At 45.9% G+C, this 12,895-nt stretch overlaps 1 protein-coding gene across 2 annotated transcripts in view; it reads right to left on the reverse strand.

Annotated features, from left to right (window-relative positions):
• Window positions 1-12,636, reverse strand: part of KCTD16 (potassium channel tetramerization domain containing 16) — an 89,625-nt gene extending 76,989 nt beyond the window's left edge. The window contains exons 1-2 of one of the 2 annotated variants that reach the window (XM_076349641.1): window positions 12,479-12,636; window positions 10,812-11,950 (exon numbers count right to left, since the gene is read on the reverse strand). In XM_076349641.1, coding sequence (XP_076205756.1) covers window positions 10,812-11,643 — 832 coding nt within the window. In that variant the 5' untranslated portion in view covers window positions 11,644-11,950; window positions 12,479-12,636. Of the gene's footprint in view, window positions 1-10,811; window positions 11,951-12,222 lie in introns of both variants that reach the window. The other variant, XM_076349640.1, reaches the window with a different exon arrangement.
• Between the last annotated feature and the right edge of the window lie 259 nt (window positions 12,637-12,895).

Below are 12,895 nucleotides of genomic sequence, written 5' to 3' on the forward strand. Positions count from 1 at the left end.
TGCTGGATTGCAAATACACAAACTCAAACCTCTGTGCTACTGCAGCTAATTTATTTGGGCATGGCAGCAATGCAGCGGCGTGCAACACCCAGTCAAAGGGGATGGGAAACATCTCACGGCCAGGGAACAGTGCAGCCTCGGACAGGAGGTCTGAATCCCTTGGCTTATCTGTTGAAATCAAAGAGACTGCAGAGATGCCCGGGGAGAGGCAGACGAATCAGTCATCCTGCCCACGTGAACAGGGCTCGGCTGCTAATGTGCCACCTGCTTTGTAACACGTGGGCTGCAGCTGGAGAAGAAAGGATGCAACTATTAGGAGTTTCAAATGGGTCACCTTCTCCAGTCCTTCGAGTCTCAGCACAGGAAAGGTCATCCGACTTCTTAAACCCAGAAAATCTTTATAAAGTAAATACTGATGCTTCGTAGGTACAAGTCAAGTATTTTGAAGATTTAAAAGTGGAAGTAAGTTAGAGCAGGGTTTGATTCTCCCCATTAATAACCTCCAATAGATCTGCCAGTCTCAACGGGATGCAGGCTACCATGGGCTGCCTAATCCCATACCTGGGAAATTTTGTTTTATCTTTATAATGGGAGGTAGACTCATTTGTATTCACTGCCCATCCTGCAAGCAAAAAAAAAAATCCAAACCAACGAACAGACATAAAACAGGAAAAAAACTAGTTGTGACATCCGTTTCTATTTTGTCCAAATAATGTGACAGTACTGTCCTTCTGGGAGGGAGGTTATTTTATTTATTTATTTCTATCATGAAGGACATCAAAACCAGTGCACAGAACAAATACTATTGCTACTAAATTTTCATCTTTACGACGGCATGTGAAACTGTTCATAGGACTTCAGAAATCAGAAGCATCCTTGCCCGGGTGGAAGAGGTGAACTGGCCGTAGCAAAAAGCCCCCGTGGGGGCTGCAGCGGAGGAGCATGGTGAACCAGCGGGGAGGGACTTGGTCTCTCCCCAGCAGTGGGGATGTCACTGGGTTGTGGAAGTTCTTCCCACAGACCAAACTGAAAACAACTTTTCAATCTCTCTGCAGGAACTGGTATCTTTTGACTTCTGCCTTCACCTACAGGACTCTTTAAAGCAACATATTCTTTAATCAAATCTTCACTGGTGAAAGCATTTTTATCAGCATCCTTATTTAAATATTCTTTGTCTACTTGAAGTAAGGCAGACCAGCTTTGTATCTGCAGACTTGGAATTGAAGGAAGGGAATGATTTATTCCTCACATAATATAAGTTCATTGACTTGAGAGAATAGAGGATTTGTTCGTGAATGCTCACAAATGAATGAAATCAAGAATACCTAAAAACTACTCTCCTCCCAGCTAGGAAACTCATGCTTTTGCATCCTGATAATTGTGGCTTCACCAGGGAAAGTAAAGACACCCTTGGGCTGCACGTGGTTTAGGTTAAACAACGTCCAAGGGAAAGAATTTAATCGAGCCATGGGTACAAAATCTCTCTAACCGACAAGTCTTGTGGTTTAAGATGGGATGACAGGATTGAAAGTCGTTCTATCCAAAAAACGGCAGGAATGAGAGAGGTAAATCAGACAGGAAAAAGCACGCCAGTTATAGCACCTCATGATCAAACTCATGAGACAAAAGGAACCCAACTTTCAAGAAATTGTCAGCAATGTGCTTCCGATAGTGACCTCTTAAGAAAGCACAGCTGTACTTAAATAAAGTACATTAAATACTTTTGCTCTGTCAAACAATGAGAGATCTTCCATAGCAAACCTTTCTAATTAGCCAAATCACATGGGAGCGTACACTTTTGTCAGGGTAAGAAGCAAGACGGATAATGTGCTGCAGAAATGCTTGGCCAGGTCTTCAGCTGTGGTAGCTGGTGCAGCTCTACTGGGCTCAGGGGAGCTTTTGTCATTAACCTGAGCTCTTCATATTTACTATTCTGCCTATAAATATAACATATAACACTATCAATATTAACAATAAATAAATAATATAATAAATAGTATTGTATATGCATAAAAATTATATTCCCACTGGCCCCTCTTGGGCCATTAATTCAGAAACAGAATTCCCCCTTTAATTCTGCAAGAAGACAGTGATAAAGTTTTTTGCCACAATTATGCTGCAACATCGTACCAAACAAAAAGAATCAGGCACCCTCTTGAGGACCAGCCCCCTGCACTGACTTTGATGATCACCTAAAAACTAAGAGAGTAAACCAAAGAAAACCAAAGCCAACATACTTTTTAAATAATCAGCAACTCATCAAGTTGGCACTTTTTATATGAAAGCACCCGTTATTGATACCAGTGTTGTATTTCGTTTAACTGATGATCAGTAATCACATTTTCATATGAGTATGCAAACAGTAAATTTGCAAAAAGCCATCTCCACTTCCCAGTCTCGGGATTAGCCTCTGCAATCCTGCAGTTCCTTTGTGGAACAACATGTTGGACCTTCCCACACTACCAGTGAAAACCCTGAGCTGAGAAAAATTCAGTAAAATCCCCTTTGTAGGAGCCCAAATAAACATTATTTCAAGCTCTCTGATGGCATGCTTTTTGCTCACTCAAGCTTTGCTCTGAGTTTTTAGCTTTGAGAGTATTTAAAGTGCAAAATTCAGTCAAAATCAGCATGTTCCACTGGGTTCTATTTCAGCCTGATTTAATTCTGGTGTAAAAATATACTCTGATTCAGTTTGATGGAAATTCAACCTGAAGTCTTGAAATAAGTCTCCTTCAAAATATGCAGAAAGAGAATTTTTTTCTTTAAATTTGGCTTTCAGGCCCTGGCCAAAGAAAAATGCCCAAACAGCAGCGCTGGGTCTCCATTCCCACCCGCAGCCCGAGCTCAGAGCGAGGATGAGAGCGTCCGTCGGGCAGCTGCTCCCTCCGAGGTAATTCTGTTCTTCTAGAAGCGCACACCAAGACTTGGGTTCATTCTCCCGTTCGAAATTAAAGGTTTGGGGTTGTTGTACTCTTTTCCCAACAAACCCCAGAGCCCCATGTCTGCAGCACAGCTATAGAGATTTTCACTGCGGACTTAAAGGAGTTTGTTTTCAAGGTTTTCAGGATGCATTGCAAACCAGGATGGCCAGGGTTTTCTTCACTGTATTTTGGGGTAGGGGAATTTTTTAGCTGCCTTAGCAGCTAATCAATGAGCTCCTACAAATCGCTAATCACTTTGTTAGTAGATTTAGAAGAAGCACTGGAAAATTTGTTAACACTAGTGATTTATGAACCGGCTTCCTAAGCCCAACCGGTTATTAGAGCTGTAGAGTGCTCACACCAACACTCCTCTTACGGATGGAAAGGCATTTTACATGACTGGTAGTCAATAGAACGTGGTCAACAGGATCACACTCTAATTGAACAGTTTATATTTATGGGTATTTCAACAAAGCTTATACTCAGCTATTGAAATGTAAAAAATATTCTCAGAATTCTAGACTTCTCGCTTTCCTTTAAACATTATCAAAAAACTAATATAACAAACTAATTTGGGAAAACTAAGGAAAACAGCCTACGCAGCACTCTGATGCCCAGTATACTGCTGTTCATTCTCAATTTTATTTACCCAGATCCTACTAGCAGAGGTAAAACCAAGGGACATTCATTCCAAAAGAAAAGTCCAAAGTTCCTCGGAAGGCCTTGGTAAGGGCCATTAGCACAGAAATAAACACCAGCCTCCTACACTGGACCAGTGAAGGGAGACGTCATCTTAAGCACTAAGCTTTTATATTGCATATTCATATTCAGACCTGAATCTTTATGGACCTAAGAGGCATTGCAGGTGTCCAGCACTTCCCAAATCATCGAAATAACACGCTCCCTTACATCATCAGATTTGAAGCTCGAGCTCCGCTGGTCCTTAAGCACTTGGGTTATCATTAGGAGGCACAATAATGGCAGCAATGTTTTATTGTATTCCAGTATTAACTTGAGCACGTCTTCTGAAAGTAGCAGGGGGAAACCACTCGAGCCAGGATTCCTTGGACTGGCCAACTCATTTGCCATTACACCTTAGTGACAATTTAAGCAATTCCACCAAGTCTAACCCACTTCAGTCTATTTTCTTCCTTTAGAAAAAATATGGTTTTGAGCGAGTTTCATAAAAAGCTTTTTGCAAAGATGTAATTTGGATTTTGCTGCTTCTCTCCATATTTACTTTATGCTAGCCTTGAACTTGAAAAGCCGAAGAAAAGGCAAAGAAACTGAGAAAATGTTGCGGTTACAAATTTAAACAAATCCAGGATGGCTGGAAAAAAAACAAACAACCTTCTGCAAGGAAGTGTTTGTCTGTGTATACAATATGTTGCAGATATTCACTGAATGGCAAATATCTGTGTTATGTTTTCTTATTTACACTCCTTTGCTCTTTCAGGTTTTGTTTTCATAAGAACCACAACTACATTTCAGCAAATTTTAAAAAAGGCCAGAGCTCACCAGGCTGAATAAAGCTGCAGAAAACCGGCTGGTGGGAGCCATTCCACAGAGAGCAACCCGAGGATGCTGGGCCACTTCCACCCGTGATTCTGCCGTCCCAGGGCAGCAGACTGGGCATTCCCTGCTTCCACACCTCCGCGGGACACCAGCGAGGGAATACCTCACAGGCACACATCTACTTTTATTACAGCAAAACCCTCCTCTGATCAGTCAGCCTACTGAAACGGTGTTGTGGGACCTCATGCACGCTGTTCCTGGAAAACATCCAGCTCAAGACTGCAGTTTAAAATACACTGATTTTTTTTTTCCCCCTAAATGCCAGCCCTCCTTAGTTAATCCTTCAGTCATTACAGTCTCTTTCTGGATCACAGAGCAGCAGCAACAATGCAAGCTTCACAGGTGAGGTTCTGCCTCCAGTTCATACCTGTCGATCCTGCAGCAGCAGAGGTGGTGGCCGGGCGCAGCGAGGACGCGAAGCAGCCTGTGCCCACGGCCGGGTCCTCACTTCACCAAACCCTGCACAAATATTCCCATTGCCTCCCCGATACCTGCATCGCACGAAGCGCAGGCAGCCCTCCTGGCACCTTGGAAAGAGAGGGAAGATGCAAACACCAGGTCAAAACCCACTCAACAACCTCTTCGGGCAGTGCTGATTTTATCTCCTGAACTCACAAGCCCCCTTCCACCGCAGAGACCTCCACAGACACGGGACAGAGGGGTAAGGATTTTCCTTGGCAGGCAATCTGTCTAGCTGCTGCGCAGGTGTTGTGACAGAGGGAGGATTTGCATCGCCAAGTGGTATTTTGGAGCAGCGAGGTAACAGATCTGTACAGTCATGCTAAACATCCATCTCAAACAGTCAAGCCGACGAAGATCATATCCAAAGGGCTATGAAATAACCAGCCATGCAGTGAATACTGGGTAGAAACAAAGGCCAGTACCCAAAAGCCATCCTTGCCGGTTCCTGAACATCACTATCCATACATTGTTAGCATGAACTCCGAGTCCTATATCCAACCAACTTTTTAACCAATTTTTCCTTTGGCTATCCATTAAGCTGGAGACTTGTAGACTGATCTAGCAATCAGATTTGACACTACTGGTTTCTAATAAATAATAGCGTTTTTTGTCTATGGAATAACTCTTATCAAACCAACAAACTCTACAGGCTTTTCAGTCTGCCATGACAAACTAGGAAAAAAATCAACCACTCAAGTCTGACCAAAAAAGCTAGGAGCAAGGTCCTTCTGACATGAATATGCGAGCAGACTTGGCTGATTACAGCCCCACCACCTGCAGACGAGCATCCCTGTGCGAGAGAATTTTGTTTGGCAAGATGGACCAGATTCACTGATGATGACAATAATTACCTGGAAACAGAAACATCTCCTGTCAACAGGAAAGGAAGCTTGCATTATTCATTGGATTAGACTTTATTTTGTTATCTTTTGGGTTATTTTGATCTTCACTGATTTAAAACCAGACAGAACCAACTACTAGAACATAGAACAGTATCAGTTTAAAGAGAGAGGAGAATAGGTGATATTCCTCTTCCACATCTAAGCCGTTTGACAGCACAGCTGTAGGTGTCACTGTGCAAGAGCGTTCAGTTTTGTTAGTCAAATTTCCACCACACAATTCACTTATGAGTCAGTGGTAGGTACATCAGTATGGGATCTTTTAGGTCTGTTCACTCATACAAAGTGACGGGCCGCAGCTGGCTGCTTTAATCCCAAGTGGATCATCTTGTATAGACGACACCAGGATTATCCCAGAGATACATGTCCAATGAACGGCCATGAGAGCGCATCCGCAGAGGGTATCACTTGGCATTTCTCTTCCCTCCTGCACATCCCCACCGCAGAGGATTCATCTGTTTATCCCAGGATAATCTGAAACCTACTTAACAAACATCTCTGCGCATCAGCCTCCTACCAGCAAGCGAAAAGCACACCCAGCCAGCATCTTCTTGAAAGAGTAAGGCGAGAAGGCCAAAATTTACAACTGTCCATAGAGCAAGTGGAGGCAGCACATGTCCTTCAGGAGCTAGAGCCTTGTTAATTAATTTTTGGCTTTCAGAGCTACAGCGCCAGGAACGTCCCACAGATTCTCTTGAACATCTGCAGGTGCCTGAGCTGCTCCACGTGTGCAGATGTGAAGTGGCCAGCGCAAGGCAAGGCTTAAGCAAATCAGACTGGTTGTCCTGATTTTCTCATGCTTGCTCAGACTTCGAAGCATGGCCTTAGGAAGGGCAGGGACAGCCGACTGTCTAAATGTCTGTATTATTTTCTGTTAGTGAACCTGAAGGAGCATTTGTCAACCCCTCTCCACCTGCTTGTTGCGGGAAAACATTTGAGTTAAACTGAAGGCTTGACGTATCTAACAAATTCTCCCTCACCGTGTCTTGGTGTAGTTGTCAGTACCCGCATCTTTTCCCGGGTTCTTTCTCTCCAGATTGTGTGTGAATTTTCTCCCCTTTTCCTCCATCTGTACTTCTTCTATATTTGTTCCTTTTTGCCTAGTAGCTCTCCTCTCCCCCGGCTTTATTGCTCCAGCGGAGCAGAGGGCAACCTGCTCGTTGTGGTGCCGACCACACTCCCTGGTGGTGCTACCCACAGCTGTGCAGGGAGCCACGAGAGTAAAAGCAAGGGGTTTGACATGATATATTAGAAACAAGATCTCCCCTCTGTACTGTGAACTGTTCTGAGAGCCTGCTGCAGTCTCAGCCACTGACAAGCAGAGAGAGAAGGGACGTGACATCAGGGTTTTGGGGGCAATAGCAATGTGCAGACAGGGGCTGCCATGCAGTTTCTCCCCATCCCACCCCATCCCACTGCCACGTCACTCGGTTCCTAGCTGCTCTGCAGACACATGCACACAGCCTGCCATGTTGCTGACCTGCTGTCTGAAGCTAAAGCCTTCTCCGCTTCCAGCCTGTTATTTTGCTCTTCCAGCAATCACAACATCCGCGTGCAGGACTGTCACCCACAGTCCTGGCAATGCTGCAAGACTGGAACCAGGAAGAAAGGGTTGGTTTGTAGGTTATGGGAGGTGGTGAAAAAGAGGGTGCTGCTGCCGCTGCGAAGTCAGGAATGGGGCCAGGCTACAAAAGGCTGAGCCAGCCCATATGCTTTAACACCCCTCACCCCCGCCACAACATTTACCAGATGCTCAAGTGCACATTTTTGATTCATCCTGTCGTAAAGGTTGAAAACATTTAAAAATGAAGATCCAAGCACAGGCTATCACCCTCTTCAAAAATGGGAGTGTTTTGAGATGAGGTTTTACTTCAAGATCATCAAAACAAGGAGCGGGTGGGGGAACCACAAAATGGTTCAAGTTAGAAATCCAACCTCAGCCAGTATAAAATTTAAGTAAACGTCTTTGACATAAGAGAAACTGGAGGGAAAGAAAATGCATGAGCAGAACCTCACCTCCTTTCCTCAACTCATATTCCACCTGTGAGCAGGAGCCAGGCTGTGACTCCTGCCTACCCACCATGCAGGAACTGCGTTTCAAAGAACCGTTTAATTATGGCTCTAACGTATCAACACAGCCTGTCTCCGAACCCTCCTTTGCATTGGCCTATTTGAAACTGGAGTGGAGCCCAGCCACGCTCCGAGGATTGTGTTGTCATCCCGAGTGCTGGCTTTGCAGCCCATCTTGCCATCCACTCAGCAAAACAGCTGCAGGTTTGCTGTACTGGACGCTTTCTGCGTGCCCTGCATTTCGGGAAAACCTCCTCCACAGAGAACATGAATCTCCCATTAGCCTTAATAGCACCTAAATTTGAACAAGGGGAGAAAACGTCATACAATATTAATCGTGCAATTCTGTTAACAGCACACACTGTACCCATGTGAGTAGCTGCACGGTTTACATCCCCTTTGGTCCATCTGATCTACTTTCAAAAGGATTTGCACATGAAGAATGTTCTTTATCTTCGTGCCACCCACAGGCATTCACCTTCTGAGTAGTATTTGGAGCATACAATGTATTTGGTATATGAAAAAAATATTCCTCCCTCTATTCTTCCTCCTTTGGAAATAATCATCTTTTCCCAGCTCTGAAGAGTCCCTCCAACTATGCATTTCACAGGAGCTACTAAGCGGCTCTGCAAAGACCACCTCTGCATCTGCCTAACCAGTGGTATTAGGCACCTCCCATGTTTAGGCCCACTAACCTGATCACAACAGCTTGATGAATTAATGCTTATATAGACACAGTTGGCAGCTTCTAATTAAATAATTATGGCTAAGCAGCTGCAGAGAAGTTGTAATGTTCCACTAGAAAGCCAGATGTCAATTTTATTGGTCCTCAAAGTTTCAAATGAAACGACTTCGGGAAATTTGGAAAGGGGTTTCTTTGGCTCCAGGTGAATTCTGTAGATATCGTGCCTGCTCTCAGGTCGGCTGACTGCAGCCAGACCCCAAGCACGTGGCCGGAGAACCTCTGCAGCCCACCAGCGGCTCTATCGCAGCAAGCAGCAAACGGCACAAAGCGTAACAGAACGATTTGGATCGAGATAAGAGAGAGTGATTCGGCATCACGGCCGTTGCTTTAGCTTTTACCTAGGGAAGGACCCTTTGAAAAATCCACCTCTCAAACTGTATCAGTGTCACAAATCCACAAAGCTGATATGAGCCAAACGCAAAGCCTGTTGAACTGGATAAGAGTCTTTCCAGGAACTTTAATTGGATTGGGCTTTCCCTGCATTGGTGAGAGAAGATTTTGTGACACCTACTATAGACTTTCACCCTCCCAAATTTCTGAGGTACCTCTCATCTCGGTACCTAAGCCTAGCTGTAGTGATGTGGAAGCAGTGAGCAATCCTTGAAGGTAAAAATTTGAGTAATATGAAAATCCGGAGTCTGTGTTTGCTAATTCATGCAAAACTGACCTTCATCCTCTCTTCAATTAGCAAACCATTGTGCCTATAAGGAACTTACTTTTTTTTTCTGATTTTAAATATAAATGCAAACACAATTTATTCTAATCCATTCCTTTAACTACATTAATTCTCCTATAACTTGTACAAGACACTATGATTTCAAACAGAAGCAGCCTAATAATAGAAATCATCCATCCCCGTCGGAATATAAGCGGATCCATGACCGTAGAACCATTTTGCTAAGAAATCCAGCTAGAAAACTAATCTTAAGTAAATCTATGCATGTCAAAAATACAGATGGCTTTTCAGGATGCTAACTTAAGCATCATTACATAAGCAGATTAAGGCTGCCTGTTGAGCCGAGACACGAGAGTAGATGGCGCTGAATCCAGTCTTACACACCAACTATTCACTTCCTGATACATCTTTCATCTAAAACTTTTGTCAGCTCTCCACGTTACCGAGCCTGCTAACTGTAAGCACCGCACACAGCGCAGCAGGTCTGCCGGCAAAGCATTATCCTTCTCTAAACCCCACCGTCCAAAGCAGCAGCTGGCTAAAGCCCATTTCTACAAATGCACCGGGGAAATGTTTCATCCTTCACCCTCTTGAAATGAAAATGGAGGAAAAGAGCCTCATGAACCTCTCGAATATTTAAGCACAGCAGTTGTCAATGATTTTCTGATACGGAATTATGGAATCAAAATTACCCTCGTGTTACCATTGGTAACGGTGCCTCTACCTGAATATCAACTTAGAAAGTTAATGGGCCTGCTAGAGCTATCAGCTAAAATTACCACAACAGTATGTGATCCGATGTGATTGCGGTAAGCAAGGCAGATACTTCTCGTTATGAGGATAGTTTGCTTTTCACAGGCGTGTTGCATAACAAGGCACAGCAACTTGCCTCCCTCTGCTCTGAGCCCTCATTTCAGAGCACATCAGCTGGCTCCGAGAAGGCCCCCTGTTGAAAAGCAGCCAGGGGGACGGGATTTTGTTTTCCCTTCCCTGTCTGTAAGTGTGTCAGGTTTGTTAACAGATGGCTTGGCTGACTGTGCTTGACTATTATCAAGAAGCTATTACCTTTGTAAATTGAATCCCATTTGAAGATTTTCTGTAATTAAATCTGCAGTGTGTTTGCAAGGCTTATATTGCATCCCGCATGTACTGGGGAAGCGTGCAAGGCAGTCAGATGGCTGATTTACACAGCCGGAGACAGCAGCATCATTCAGCCACAGGGATGGGGTGCTTTTGGCAGTCTGTGCTGCCACCTAGCCAAGACCAAGCCATCGAGTTCTGCCTTGCTGTCCATTTCGAAAGCTTAAACTGAAGCGTATCCCCCCCCCGATCTAAATAAAGCCTCAGTCCGCAGCAGACACAAGGAAATTTGCACTCCTTGTGCTTTGAGAATCGTACAGTCACCAGAAGAGAGCGGCTTAAAACAGGTAGTTACATTTCCCTCAGAAACGTCTTGTACTTACGGTAGAAGACATATTCAGTGTAGCTGGACCAGACCTTGTCATCTGTGTACTGGTTGACAAAGGAAGCCGTCACTGAGGAGTTACAGGCCACCATGTGGAATCCACACTCGGACAACATGTCGAAAGCCCTCTCCAGGTGCTTGAACTTGAGATAAAACCTGGAGGTGTACCTTTCTGGAGCCCTGTCTGGGTCTCTGCTTTCATTCAAACTTTCTCCAAAGACCTCTTTGACCAGAGCAATCCTTCCACAAACCAAAATCCTTGGGACCCTCCTGAATTTGGCGTCTGCTTGGCTCTCCCTGCCAAGAGTGCACGACCCCCGGTACCCGATGGTAATGAATCCCCACTTCCGATCAGGCGGTAAGAGCGATGAGGGTGGGCATATTCTCGTGTCACTGCCTTGGGAGACCTCTTCATAGTCACTGTGGCAATAATCATCGGGGCTTTGCTTGTTGTCATCGGGAGTCAGGAGTTTGACCAAGTCCGGGAGCTGGAAGTACTCAGCCTCCCTCTTGAGCCGTCCCTTCTCTGGGAAGTGGTCAGGCAGAACCACTTGCTTGTCCCTGAGATAGTCCAGAATGTAGCGGAAAAGGAAACCATCTCTGTCGATGAAGAATCTTCCCTTGGAGTCCTTGGCCAGATCGTTGGCTGTGTCTCTCTTTGGGGTGAACATTTTCCACAGCAGGGAGTGAGGGGTGCCAACCAAGGTGGAGTGGCGAGTGAAGTAAACCTGGCCGCCCACGTTTAGCTCCACTACCTCCGGGAAGGAGTGCAGCCCGGTCCCCTGCTCTCGAGGAGGAAGGTAAGTCCTGCAGTTGCCACTTAGAGCCATTGTACTTTAAAACAGAAATCAGCAGCACGAAGCAGCAGGACTATCAATCACATCAAAGTGTAGAACAAGGCTCCCAACATTAAGGAGAAACAGGAGGGAAAGGGGAAGTGAGAAAAGAAAAATAGCCAAAGGATTTCTTTAAAAAAAATCTGAATTGTCCATGAGTGACAGTGTGGCAGAAGTGGCTTATTACCCTAAGCCATAGAGGATGGAGAGCAATCACTTCATGAAAGGCAATCACATCGTTACATCTTCCAACAAAGCCATCAAAATCAAGGTCAAGCCAAGCCTATGGTCATTCACAGGTCTGTCAAAAGGGAAAACAAAATAAGACACGAATTATTCTTTTAAGCATCACAGAAGCTGCAACAGAGAAAAGCAGATCAGTTTAGAAAGCCAGGCTAGATCTCCTGCTAAATAGGTCTATTTTTTTGCAAGTTCTACACTTCTTTTTCACAAGTACTGATCAATGGAAGGGCTACGTATGACTCCACCGTTTAAAAGAAAATACATACTTCATCTTTAAAGAAACATCTAACGCAGACATGCACATGAGGGAACAAGAACAGCGAGCCTTACCTTGGTTACAATTAATGCATAGCTCTTGCAAAGGAAAGCAAAATTTCAAGACACTCAGAACACACATACAGGCACACAGAGTCCAGTTAGTGTGAAATCCGATCCCAGCGAGGGACAGCAAAGGCAAGGAAAGTGCTCTTCGCAACGTCCACGTAGACCTCGAGAGTTAAACCGAGTCACAGGAAAGTTAACCGTGGCGGGTGACGAGAGAAACCGACACATACAGCGCGATGGGGGAGAAGAAAAAAAAACCCACAGCAAAAACCCCCGAATAAATCCGACCGGGCTCCGGGGGAGCGGGGCGGGGGGAGCGCGGGGCGCGCCTTTCGGCTGGCTCAGATGACTTGCAGAAACCCCGCAGCCTGCGCTAAGGGCTGGCGGGCTCCGGCGGCTCCCGCGGCGGCAGCCACCCGGGCAGCGCGGCCGGCGGCGCGCCCATGTCCCCTCTCCGGGGCCGCCGCCGGGGCCGGGGCGCCGCGGGGCCGCCCCGTTCCGCTCCGCCCCCGCCGCGCCGGGCCGGGCCGGGCCGTGGGGCCGCTCCCGCGCCCCTGCGCCGCGCTGCGCGGCTCTGCTCAGCGGCGCGGGGACGGGAGCGCGGAGGGCGATGCCGATTGCATCATCTTAAAGGAGTCGGGACGGCACGGGCGCCCGCGCCCCGGGCCGGCACCGGGAC

The sequence above is a fragment of the Aptenodytes patagonicus genome, chromosome 12 (assembly GCF_965638725.1).
Source record: "Aptenodytes patagonicus chromosome 12, bAptPat1.pri.cur, whole genome shotgun sequence".
Taxonomy (NCBI): Eukaryota; Metazoa; Chordata; class Aves; order Sphenisciformes; family Spheniscidae; genus Aptenodytes; species Aptenodytes patagonicus.